The following is a 13918-nucleotide window of genomic DNA, read 5'->3' as shown; positions in this document are numbered from 1 at the left end:
CCCCAAAAGCAAAAATGCGCAGGCTTAAAAACCCTAAATAATGAAATTTTTTTAAAGTGTCAAAATTGACTCATCTACCTCCAAAACATATACTTACTTCAAAAAGTCAAATTTCCCCCCCCAAAATCTACTTTCCTCTCCCTCTATCACTACTTTTCTCTCCCACACTCTCCCTCTTCTCCCTCCTCCCATTCTCTCTCTACAGCCAAGGCAGCCATAGCCAAAAGCTTTCCACCACTCTCTTTATCTCTCCATAGCTCCCCCTTCTCTCATACCTCCATCAACCCTCTACAGTCCCACACCCCATAGCCCATAGCTCACCACTATCCTCTCTACCTCTCACTCCTCCCCTCTTTCTCTATCTCTACTGTCAAAGCCACCATAGGTAGCTCACCTCACCCTTCCCTCAACTCCTCATTCTCTCTCCACAGTATCCACACACAATAGCCCACATCCTTGCCCACTTCGCTCCCTCACCTTCCTCCCACCCATTCCCAATCCCTTCCTAAGCCCAACTTCCCAAGCATGTCCACCGCTAACACGCATAGACGGCCCAAACCAAAGATACAGGAGATTGTGTTGCACAACACAAAAAATTCAGAGGGGGGATGGATCCCACAGGTATTCAAGAAGGGTTCATGGGTCTACATCCAACCGTCCAGTGCTGGACCTCATTGCATACGATGTTGAGGTGTACTGGAACGCCATTGGAAGGGAAGACTATTGGCATTCAAAGAAACCTAGTGCGGAATGGTGGCCATCATGCAACACGTGTACAGTGCAGTTGAGATCCACCTGCAGAGAGCTTCAACTCAATTTGCACCTCATTGTAAGTCCTCATGGCTTAGCTATCCCATGCATATATCATGTTTAACGTGCATGTGATCATTTTGTTTGACTGAGGGCATTTGTAAAGGGGTGAAAGCATGTATAGGTGGACCGCTTTTGCCACTATATAGTATATGGTTTTTGGGGTTGAGAAAATGGGTGGTTTAGACATTTGAAACAGTGGGATTAAATTCAAAATTTATGGAAATAAGGGTTAAAATTTGACGTGTACTAAGTGAAAGCGCATACTCATTAATGATCACCTCAAGGTACGTTCAAGCACTTACTGCAATTATTCTCTCGAGTCTTGTCCCTCCCACTATGTCTCGCTCGTTCCTCCCCCCTCTCTATGTCTCGCCAGCGCCATTCAGGTCTCTGATTCCCTCTTTCCTCCCTCCTTTGCGTTTCTCTGCTAGTCGAAGCAACAAGCAGCAACATCACAACAACAGCAAGCAAATTCAGGAGGAGTACTTTTTGCTGGGCTGGTCATCAACTTCAGTAAAAATCCCCTGCAGCAGCAACAGGTATGTGTCATCATATAGCTTGAAGCATTCTATCTCGAATGTTGGTTGAATTTCAATGTGGCTAGTTTTCCTAGGTAGCATTTCCAGGTAGCATTGATCCATGTTTTAACATGCTTCATGCAGATGTAGAAGCGTTGTATGCTTGTCTCTGAATGTGTGGCAAGATAACCAAAGGGGGCTTGGCCTAGTGGTTAAAGTGAATGGGTGGGTGCATAAGGACCTAGTTCAACCCCTGGCGATATGGTCTGCCCTCTGTTGGGTGGCAAGATAATCATGGATTGTAACTATTAATGATGCATGTGTAAGTTTAGAATTTATTTTTGGAATGTATATGCATTGTGCGCATCTAATTGATCACCCTTGTGAATTCTTTATAAGAATGCATCATGCAGCTTGAAGCATGAATGCAGATTTTATCAATTGTGTGTGCATGCTTATACGAATGCATCATGCAGGTTCAAGCATGAATGCATTTAACTATTGATCTTGTATCTATGTGGCATTTGTGATTTTTTCAAGATGAAGAACCAGGCTACAAAAGGACCTTCAGACTCAAAAAGGGTACACCTAGGAAGGGAAAGAGCTCTACGTAGGAGTCGCCTATCAAAACGGGTTAGATGCATCATGCATGCATTTCTAAAATTGGTTTTATGTCTTGTAAAATTTCTGAATTTTTTGCACATGCATGCTACAAAAAGAACTTCCGAGTCCCCCAAGGGTACACCTAAGAAGCAAAATGTTCAGCAGGTTAGATGCAGGTATTTCCCCCATGGATTCAATTAAAGTGTTGCTTTATTAGGAAAAAGGAGTGTGCACACCACTAGTAAATATCAAGTGGGTGAACCCCACTTTTTATGGGTACAGCACCACTGATAGGCTGTGTTGAAGTGGTGCACCTGCAGCACCCTTTAAAGTCGGGCAGAAACCATGGTTGCATCACTACATAGTTATGCTGATATGGTGAACCATCTCTTAAAAGTGATACTGGACCACTTTAAAGTGCTGGGCAGCACTAAAAAGAGGTAAGGTTCTAGTAAAAACTGGCGATACAATGGGTGCGTCACTTTCCAGTGGAAAACCCTAACTATTTTGTGGTGAAGCATCACTTTTAAGCGAAGCATCATGATGGTGCACCACGTTTCAGTGGTTTTACACACTTTTAAGGTACCGAATAACGTTCTAATTAAGAAGCACCACTTTATAGTTGTACAAAAGTGGTTCTTCTTTATTAGAACGTTATTCGGTACCTTAAAAGTGTGTAAAACCACTGAAGAGTGGTACTTTTTAACCTGAACGTTATTTGGTTTAAAGTGGTAAACACCAATAAAGTAGTGCTCATCACTTTTTGTGGTTCAAATCACATTTAAGTGGTGTTTATAGTGGTGAAGACCACTATAAAGTGGTGAACATCACTATAAAGTGGTGCTCCTTAACTAGAACGTTATTCGGTACCTTAAAAGTGTGTAGGACCACTAAAAAGTGGTGCTTCTTAACCTGAACGTTATTTGGTATAAAGTGATAAACACCAATAAAGTGGTGGTCACCACTTTTTGTGGTTCAAATCACATTTAAGTGGCGGTGCGTGATGGTGAACCACTTTCAATGCTGTAGAACCACTTTTTAGTGATGCTTTACAAACGTGCAATAATCGTTAGTTCTGCATCTTTGCTAAAAGTGGTGGTTAAGTGCTTTTAAGGGATGAAGCTTTACAAGGAGATACCACATTCTATTGGTGAAGCACCACTTTTTAGGAGTGGAGCACCAGTTTTAAGTTGTGTACAACAATTCACATCGGTGTAGCACAACTAATAGTGGTTCAGTCCACTTTTATGTGTTGGAGCACCACTTTAAAGTGGTGAAGAAACTCCAAAAGGGGATGTATCACTAGAAAATAGTGGTGTAGCAGGACTTTTTAGTGTTACCTAACCAGTTTTAAGTGGTTGAGAACCATTTAGTGGTACACCACCACTTAAAAATTTTGCAGTACCACTGAGAATGGTGCAAAAATCATTTCAACCACTTCTTATTATTGATAAAACAAGTTTAATTATGGCTCATTACATACTAACATGCATTCTTATATGTTTTTACAGGGAGGTGGACAGTACCACGAGTGGCCTTACCCACTCAAACAAAATTTTGCTTCCCCAAGGAAGATTTTCATACCGAATATGGGCTATGCTTGGTTGGCCAGGATCCGAAGCTCCTATGTGATGATGATTTCTTAGATGAGGAGTGGCTTAGTGTATGGCTTTACAAGCGCCACCAAAAGGAGAAGATGCATTTAAAGGGGCTGAGGCCTGAAATGTATGAAGAATGTCTCCTACTATACCACAAAGTATATCAGGGAGCTCCCCCAAACAACGAGGTAGGCGTGCATTTTGCACATGGATTTACTTGGCATAAGTGCAAGGCCACTGAAGATTCTGAAGGTTTAGTTGCATGCGCTGTGTATGCTGAAGGTGTTATCAAAATGTTACGCCAACAGAAAACTTTAAATAGGAAATTGGAGAAATGGAGGTCCACAAACGGTCCATGTCTTGGAAGCGAGTGGAAATTTAATGCAGAAAATATGCCTAATTACACTGACAGTACTGGCACAGGCTTTGACTGGCAGACATACTCAGGTGGACATCAATTTTCAGGGCAGACTAAGGAGGAATTTCTAAAGAAGCGGGCCTTTGGCTCATCGATGGGAACATTTGGAATGTCAAATGTTTCCTTGACTATATTTTCTGCGTCAACGGCTGATGTAGCAGCTATTTCTAACATGAAGGCTAATGCTGCTGAAAAGTTAAAAGAGAAGCAGCAATGTCTTGAAACAATAAAAATTGCTTTAGATCAATCAAAGACAAAGAGAGATGAGCAGGTTGGTTTGATGCGAGGCGCCGCCAAGATCGTAGAGAGAATGAACAAGGATATGGAGGAACTCAAGTTGCATAAGGCTTGTACCAAACGAGGAAGCAATGGCAAAGCTTGAGACCTTGATTCAAATCGGAAAGGAGGCTCTCAAAGACATGGGACTTGATATTGAAGTGCACAATCTCGATAACCTAGGTGAAGAGGCAGCACAGTTACAGGTATGTAAGCTTGATTGATTCACCTAGTAGTAGTTGATATTACTTAAAAGTGGTTAAACTCTAATTAGGAAAAAATGGTTAGAGACCATTTTATATGGTAAAAGACCACTTAAATGTGTTTATATAACACTCTTAAGTGGTACCACATAAAGTGATGAAGACTCTTGAAAGTAATGCACAAACACTTATCCTGTTTTATAAAGTACGCAGTGCTATTTTTTTATAGGGTCAGCATGACACTTTGTTATGGGAAGTAGAAGTGGCGTTAGGGCATCTTCGATTTGTGGAAACGATTATTAATTTGTTCAAGTCAAGAATGCCTATCCTTCCTGTCAGGCCGCCTGTTCATTTGGGATCGGACAATAGCTGTGTGCAGTTAGGTGATTGTGTTGCTTGTGGGATGTCTATCATGCAGACTGTTGTTACCGGTGTCTACATGCTCCGGTGTCAACATCCGTATCACCCACTTTGTTTTGTAACTGCCTGTAAGTCTGTCGGCCAGTGTATATTTCATGGATGTGAGGAACCTTTAAAAGATGCTTTGAAGCTGCTGGCACCTGGAGAGGCAAACATGGATGAGCATGTTGGTACAGGTAATCGATGTTTTTATACCTTATGATATGAAGCTGATTGTAGATTCATTTCTTGAACATTTTGTTTCTTTTCTCCATGTAATTGCATAGAAAGATCCAATGGAAGGCATCTTTGGATCTCCTGTTGATGGAATTGGTAATATTCTGTGGAACATTCTTCTCTTTGAATGTTCACATAACTTAATATTGAGTATTATTACATTGTCTTTTATGTAGCACACTCCCAAGCTGGGTCATCATGCAAGCCCAATATTGATAGCATGTGTGGTGGGTGCGGGGATAAGAATGCATCCCAGAAACAAGCAGGTGAAGACACTCCAGACCAACAAAAGGCAGAAAAAAGGGCTGAAAAAAGAGCAGATGTAGTGGGAGCTCAAGGTGACGCATCCAAGGAGTCGGCCGAGGTGCCTCTGAAGCCAGAACCTGCAATGAACAAGGACATAGAGGACGCTGAAAAATTATCTGAGAAGCCAATTGAAAAGGATACAACAGTGAACTTGTCTGATGAGGACTCAGAACTTCTTATTTCACAGGTTTGTGCAGAGATTTTGGGGCGTAGGAAAAAGGGGAGCAGCACTGAAGAGCGCGCCACACCAAAGAAAAAAGCTAAGGTTGCATCCGAGCCTCCATAGCCTACTCCAGGAGGTAAAAAATCCAAGGAGCCTTCATCTACTCGGAAAAAGACTAACCTCCAAGCACCCAACCTTAAACCTCCCAAACCAAAGTCCCGCAAGAAACTTCTGTAGCCCCTATTAACCTTTTGTGCTTTGTAGCCTCTTTGTAATTTTGTCTTTGTACCCTCATTTTGATGATAATGAAACGACGGTTTTATTTTTCGTTCACTAGTTGTTTATTGCTCATTGATTGTCTATTTATTGTACTCATATTGTTCATTGACTGTCTATTTATTGTACTCGTATTGTTCTTTCTGACATCATCATGAGCATCTTCAAGTAGAGCTTATTTTTTCTCTCCAGTATCTCCTGCCAAGTGGACTATTGCCATAGAAGTTCAGGAAATTAATGAAATGGAAATCGATAGCCTGGAAGGTATACTTTTCAAGTGTATTTTGAAAAGGTTAATATGTCAGTCTGATTGAGGTTTTTAAGGCATGCTACTTGTCTATGGCAAAACTTAGCTGGATTGGAGATGTTCAAGAACCAGATGAGAAGGTTGAAGACATAGCAGCTAAGCAGGATGCAGATGTAACACCAGATAAAGTAGAGGAAGACCAGGAACCAGCAATTTGCCCCAAAATTGAGGAGATTTCGCCGAACTGCCCTGGATGGGGATATCTTGTTTCGAATTTCCGCAAGATCAAAAAGCTCATTATCCTTGATCTCGACGGACTATTCGTGAAACGAGATGTAACCAAACGTGATCCAAAGACTGGACAACTTAAACACCCTCCACGTCCAACTTCTGACAGAGTTAAACTAAAAAGAGTGGACGAGAAGTTGTGGATCTACTACCGTAGAGATGTTAAACAATTTTTTTGGGATTTGAGACAAATAGCAGATGCAATGATTTGGAGCACTTGTAATGCTGCTAACATTGAGCATATCCTCAGTACATGTTGGCCAGACATATGGGAACATAGGACTTATTACTTTAGGGATCTCTTCTCAAACTGGCAATGTGAAAAGTGGTCGTATTTTGAAGAGATTGCTGGAGCTCCAAGAGACCTTGCAGGTGAACCTGTGTCTTTCAAGCCCCTTTACCATGTTTGGAACAAGTTTCCAGAATACGACTCCTCTCGGACATTGTTGGTAGATGACTCCAGATATAAAAATCTGCGCAATGTCTAGGACAACTGTATATGTCCACCCACCTTTGATCCTCTTGATGAAGAACAAGACCCTGATTACCTCACGCGCACACTGTTGCGATGGTTGTGCAGATGGGCACTAACCCCCAATACCCTGGAGTATACAAAGGCAAACCCCATCAACAATCCCAAAGATGAACTTTCCAGTCTAGTCTTTGAGCACTTTGTTATAAATGAAGATGAATGAGATTGTACATCCGGAAGTGCCAGAAACGTTATATATTGTACATTCTTGGTGGATATGTAGACGTTTCTAGATAATTGTTGTAATATACTTTTTGTAATATACAGAAGATCTGGCACTTTACTGTCTCTGCACTATACATGTCTCTACACTTCTGAATGTCTCAAAACCACTTTTTAGTGGTGCTAAACCCCTAAAACGTGGTTAAATTTTTATTATGTTATTGCAACAGTTTTTTTGGAACTGCAACACCATTTAATGGTGATTTTTGGGGGGAGTGGTGAAGCATTCTTAACCACTTTTTAGTGGGGCTAAACCACTTTTTAGTGGTGCTAAACCACTTTAGTACCACTAAAAAGTGGTAAATTTTTATTGAGTTTTTCTGAAACAGCAACACTTTTTAGTGGGGCTAAACCACTTTTTAGTGGTGCTAAACCACTTTAGTACCACTAAAAAGTGGTAAATTTTTATTGAGTTTTTCTGAAACTGCAACATTTTTTAGTGGTGCTGTTTGGGGGGGGTGGGGGGAGTGGTGAAGCATTCTCAAAAACCAACATGTCAATTCCATCGTACGTTTACACCAATTCCATCTTGTTCAATCTTTCACTAGATGATATAAAATCAGATTTGATTTACAATTCAAAGGGCATGCTATTGTATATTGCCTCATGGTTTTCATTGGAAAGTTCGAACACTTCTCCTATGCCATCGAGCACTACAGGCTCCATAGGGAACTTTATTGCCCTTATCAAGTGGGAATATATGAAAACTATTGGCTTGTTATCCCACAGCTCATACAAGTTTGCTTGTAGGGATTTATACCAATGGCCCGTGACCATATAAGTATGCTTCTCTATCTTGTTGCCCCATGCATCAATTTGCACGTTAGTTGTTAGGCCCTTAGCTACTACACACTTCAAAATGTAGAAGTCAACAGCCTCCTCATTATTCTCTTCAGAAGTGACAGCAAAATTGTCTCCAGGTGTGAGAGCATCGCTTAAGGAGTCATACTGACCTGCATAAGTGGCACCATGGAACTCCTCATCGTCTGAGTCTCCGTATGACTGGGAATCATTAGCAAGTGGCTCCAAAGTGTGATATTGCCATGTCTCCACATGTGATCTGTTCATACACTTTCTCCAATGGCCAAGCCTGCAAGGAAAACAAAAGCATGACAACCGTTTTGATCGCAATGCACAAGTGTTGTTCTCAGAATACCCATTCACACAGTGCATTGCTCTTGAGCCCTCCAATGGTTTGCAGTCCCATTGATGGGATCGTTGAACATCGCCTAGCTTGACCTCCCAGAACACCCTAATGACCTCGCTCTTTTGCTTGTCATACATAGTAGTTGCTCCAGTACTAAGATGCATTCTCAAAAAAGAGACAACTTCAACTGCACAAGTCAACCGCACGCTATTTTGCTTCAATTTATCATGAGTTAGAGCCCTTTTAATGACATCCCCAGCCCCATCATGTTCCCCCTTTCCATGTCCTGAGCAAAAAAAATTCCAATTCATTTCCATGCTAGTAAGGCTCCAATATCTAGCAACAAAGTAAAACGGTTGCTTTGCTTTAAAATTGTGAAGCTGCGCCATCTGACCAAACCCAATGTTTTTTAAAGCTTAGCCCTTGATCTCTCAACCATTGAGCATGTAAGAGAAAATCATGTTGCACAAATAAGGTGTCATGTTGTTTATCATCTGAGACAAAAAAGTGCATGGTCTTCTTTATTGCACCTGATGCGATGCGGAAATAAGTAATCAGGACAAAGATAGTGACCTGCTTAGTGTACCAATGCATTGACTGGATCTCATTTTGCTCCTTGAAGGAGTAGTTCTCTGCAAAGTCAACGACGGAGACAACCACATCATCTGGAAACAAAGAAATGCAGTCCTTGAACTGTTGTGCTTGCCACCTAAATATAAAATTGTGAGTGACATACTTCTTCAAGTGGTCTTGGTACACTCGCAAAAGTTCTCTAGGCAGCATTTTCTTGTGGACAATGTCTTTCACAGTGCTCTTTCTAGCTTCATTGTTTAATCCAGTGGCACCCACTATATTTTCAAAAAACTTCACAGATACTTGCTTACTCTGCTCAACTTCTTCTCTTGGATACACGCCATGCATTGCATGTTCCCATTAAGCATTGGTAGCTATTGAAACTATGTTCTGCAAGTATAGGGCAGAGTATAGACTCCAACAGTGAAGTGGTGCTCATACTTGCATTTTTGTATGCAAGACATCCATGGTTGACAACTTCATCATGATGAAGGCATATAGGGCAGCTACACATGCAGCAAGAACCATGAAGATCAAAACTTCGAGTCCGCATGTGATTTACTGCCTCTTTGTACATGCACAATACAACAGCAGGTGTAGCGATCCCTCAATTTTCGGACAAAGAACGGTTTCATAGACTCGAAGCAACGTTGCGAAATCTTAATATCTGCATACTTTGTCTTGAATCTTAAATAAAGCTCCACCTGCAATATACATGTATACAAATGTTAAAAATAAACTTAGCATTCAAAACTGATTAAATTGTTTCAAAACATTAAAAAGTGATTCTATATCACTAAAAACTGGTGTGCACCACTAAAAACTAGTAATGATACATTCAGTAGTATTGTTTTACCTGTGAAAATAATGCACCACAAATACAAATTAGTGTAGAAACTAGTAACCATACAAAAAGGTAGAATATTAAGAGGTTGTGTGAGGACAACTTAATGGTGGTGAGAAACCGCATTCAACGTAACTAAAAAGTGGTTTGGCATGACTTAAAAGTGAATTCAAACCACTTTGACGGTGATGAACCGACAATAAAAAATGGTGTGCACTGCTTGAATATGGTGAGAAACGATTAAAAAGTGGTGAGTAAGGATATGAAAGTTCTTGGGAAGTTCAGAACTAGCACTTAAAAAGTAGCTGGGAGGGACAAAATACTAGGCGACAGACCAGCATTAGCACTAGATAGTAGTCCAACACAACTTGAGAGTGGAGGAGCTCTTGTGAAAAGTGTTTGATGACCACTTTAGAGTGGTGAGCGACTAGTTCAAAGTGGCCACTCACCAATTAAAATCTAGCACTTAAAAAGTAGCTGGAAGGGACAAAATACTAGGCGACATACCAGCATCAGAACTAGATAGTGGTCCAACACAACTTGGAAGTGTAGGAGCTCTTGTGAAAAGTGCTTCATGACCACTTGAGAGTGGTGAGCAACTACTTCAAAGTGGGCAGTAACCACTTGAACGCGGATTCTGGTCACTTGAATGCGGTTTCTGGCCACTTGAAAGCGGGAACTTGCAGCTTGATTGCAGTGACAAGGTTTTAGATACCACTTGAAAGTGGTGTTTTGCCACTTGGGAGTGGTGCCTCATCACTTGCATGGAGTGATCACTAACGTAGTTACTTAGCACATGAAAGTGGTGTCTCACCACTTGATGACCACTTGAAATTAGTGAGCAACTACTTCAAAGTGGGCAGTCACCACTTGAACGTTGATTCTCGTCACTTGAATGCGGTGTCTGGCCACTTGAAAGCGGGATCTTGCCGCTTGATTGCAGTGACCAGGTTTAAGCTATCACTTGAAAGTGGTATCTCACCACTTGATGACCACTTGAGAATGGTGAGAAACTAGTTCAAAGTGGGCAGTCACCACTTGAATGCGGATTCAAGTCATTGGAATGCGGTGTTCGGCCACTTGAAAGTGGTGTCTCACCACTTGCATGGAGTGATGACTAACGTAGTACTTTGCACATGAAAGTGGTGTCTCACCACTTGATGACCACTTGAGAGTGGTGAGAAACTAGCTCAAAGTGGGCAGTCACCACTTTAACGCGTTTTCTTGTCACTTGAATGCGGTGTCTAACCACTTGAAAGCGGGAACTTTCCGCTTGATTGCAGTGATAAGGTTTTAGTTACTACTTGAAAGTGGTGTCACACCACTTGGGAGTGGTGCCTCACCACTTGCATGGAGTGATGGACTGACGTAGTGACTTAGCACATGAAAGTGGCTTCTCACCACTTGAATGCGGTCAGACACCACGTGAAAGTGGTTTTTATACTTGTAAGTGTTGTGTCCACCGATTCATTGTGGTGTGACAGCACTTGTAAGTGTTTACTAACAAAATGTGTTCAAACTCCACTAATATGGTTTTGGTTACCATCATAAGGTGGTGGGCACCATTCGTGTAGCAGTAGTAAAAAGTCTATGGCACTACTATAACTGTTGCACCATGACTAAAAGCTGCTACATCACTTGGAAAAAGTGAGTTTCACCACCAAACACGTTTGCACCTGTAACACCCCTACGAGTTTGTAAAACACGTCTGTTAGCATTGGGTAAACAAGACTTTTTAGTGGGTGAACACCACTTTGTAGGGTTTACGGTGAAGCGTTGGTGCATTTCTAGTAAAAACTGTTTCTTAAACATTAAAACCTGCTGTAAAACATTAAAACTGGTTCAAAGACACTAAAAAGTGGTGTGGAAACACAAGTAAAAGTGCTTCAAAAACATTTAGAACTATTGATCACATTTTAGAAGTGGTTCAGATTCAATTAGAGACCAGTATAGTAATGTTTCACCACTTTTTAATGTTGCAGCACCACTAGAAAGTGGTGCAAAACACCAAAACAAGCTGTAGCACTAATAAAAAGAAGTATAGAAACATAATGTTATGGCAGTAATGAGTTGTAGCACCAATAAAAAGTGGTATAGAAACATAATGTTGTAGCAGGAATATAAGTTGTAGCACCAATAAAAAGTGCTAAAAAAATATATCAATTACCTGAGGCTCCTCAAGAAGGTGGATTGGATGCTTTACATATGAACATCTAGCTAGTCTCTTACTACAAACATCTTTCTTGTTGGGGGACACCCTCGTCTCATCCGTCCAAAATTGAAAGACTATGTCTTTAACAGTTTGAGTGATATGAGTTCTCCGTGCATCATCTCTATGACACGCAGATGCAGGGAACGAACCATCGGATTCACTTGACACTATTAAGTGATGTTTGGCTGAATATAAGTTTCTTTTGTGGATCCCCATAAGCTTGGCAGCTTGCGGTATGCTCATGTCAGTGTTTTGCTCCTTGCTTCCACCATTCACCAACATCATCATTGCTGATTTCTTCACAAAAAACTTGTCTGAAGATCTTGGGACCTTCACATGATTCAAAGTGTTGCGGATGTTTCTTAGCATAATTGCTTCCAACTCTTTGGATTTACTCTGCATAGTAAGGAAGCAAGGATGTTGAAGAAGTTCATCAAAGATTTCCTTCCTACCACTTGCATCCATTCCCACGGTTAAGGTATCAAAGTGTTGTACCATAGATTGACATATCCTTCGTTTCTTTCTTTCATCCATCTCCCCTGTATTGGTTTCCGTCACAAAGTTGACCATTGCCTGACGTTGCTTTCGTTTATGAGCAGTCCAATATTCCCTCATTAATTTTTTGTGCTGAAGTTGAGCTTCTCTACTCAATGACGATGAGTTGATAGACAGTTCTTCACTGTGCTCCATTGTTGTAGTACTTTCAAAGGATTGCTCTACAAGAAATACAATACAAATCATAACTACACGCTATTTAATTAATACATGGCACTTCTTGCACTAATTAGCAAGATACTAACAAAGCATAATAAGTGTTTACATACCTCAAGAATCATCAAGTAGAAGAGTAACCTATAGAGATAGAGTTCGTGAGAGAGAGAGAGAGAGAAAGAGTGCTAAGAGAGAGAGAGAGAGAGATGAGCGCGAGCTCAGACACAAGAGGAGCCATGCTTAGAGAGAGAAAGAGAGAGAGAGAGAGAGAGAGAGAGAGAGAGGGCGCTGAGCGATACAGAATGCGCAGCAAGAGCTCTATGAGAGAGAGACAGGGAGGAGCTAGATAGAGCTCCAAGAGAGATCTCAGAGACAAAGAAAGCTCAGACAGGTTGAAGCGGGAAAGAAGCGGCCCATCGTTCAGCAGTAAATTACATTTAGTCTCATTAATTGTGGTACATTACGTTAGGAGACTTAATTGACGTACCTTAGGAGAGTGATATTCTTTTTGAGATTTGAAGCACTTTTAAAACACCCACTTTTAAGCACAAAAAAGCAATGTCCTTGACATTACTTTCCAGGCCACCTATACATGCTTTCACCCAAAGATGTTTTTCCATCCAGCTTAGTTGAGGAGTAGCCGCTTGAGTGCCTCTCAGGCACGTTCATGGTTGTGCATGCTCACATTGGGGAGCTTATGTTTCCTAATGTCTCGTTGAAAAAACTTACCGAGTAGAAAATATTCATGTACTCCCACAAGTATGTGGTACCGAAGTGAAGCTAAGGCTATGGTAGGTTAGAAGCTGTGGAGACACCCTCATTGTAGAGTGCAAAATGGCCAACTCCAGACCATTGGGCCTTGCTTTCTTTCAAGCGCAAGGTGCTGCAAGGTTTCCAAGGGTCCCTAAAGCTTGGTAAGGCAACCAGATCGGTGGGTCTGAGTTGGCATTGTCCCATCCATTTGTTTGTGCATGCATTCCGCTCTCTGTCGATTGTGGAAACATCGAAAATGTTTGTTTGCAAAGAAGTTGACGTAGATGCAATGGAAACCATTCTAGGTGTCAATTGGGGCTATGTTGATGGTTCGCATGATGGTGACCGTTACAAGTGCAATGTGTCCCCCACACAGCTTTGCCTTCGATATTTGAAGGCAAGGTGCACCTTGTATGCACGGTTTAGCTACGAAAGGTGGATGCACAAACGTGGCAAATGGATACCCTTGCAGCTTATGGCCGAAGAGGTTCAATCCTTTGAAATTCGTGTCCGCATGCCCAATAATGAGGTGGAGGTGGTTGCAGTGAACCCACATTGGACTCTTGCCAATCTTCGGGA

At 41.4% G+C, this 13918-nt stretch overlaps 1 protein-coding gene across 1 annotated transcript; it reads right to left on the bottom strand.

The window, feature by feature from the left end:
- Nucleotides 1-11467: 11467 nt before the first annotated feature.
- Nucleotides 11468-12565, bottom strand: LOC147445297 (uncharacterized). The gene is made up of 2 exons (XM_086524566.1): nt 12004-12565; nt 11468-11481 (listed from the first exon to the last, which is right to left on the bottom strand). The coding sequence occupies exons 1-2, from the start codon at nt 12563-12565 to the stop codon at nt 11468-11470; spliced, it is 576 nt and encodes a 191-aa protein (XP_086380692.1).
- Between the last annotated feature and the right edge of the window lie 1353 nt (nt 12566-13918).

Source organism: Adiantum capillus-veneris, chromosome 12 (assembly GCF_014529385.1).
Source record: "Adiantum capillus-veneris isolate H3 chromosome 12, ASM1452938v2, whole genome shotgun sequence".
NCBI lineage: Eukaryota > Viridiplantae > Streptophyta > Polypodiopsida > Polypodiales > Pteridaceae > Adiantum > Adiantum capillus-veneris.
Note: the sequence above shows the minus strand (reverse complement) of the source record. Positions and strands in the feature narration are given on the sequence as shown.

Bases quoted from the DNA above. Each gene is read 5' to 3' on its own strand.
- LOC147445297 (XM_086524566.1), bottom strand. From the start codon at position 12,565: ATGGAGCACAGTGAAGAACTGTCTATCAACTCATCGTCATTGAGTAGA.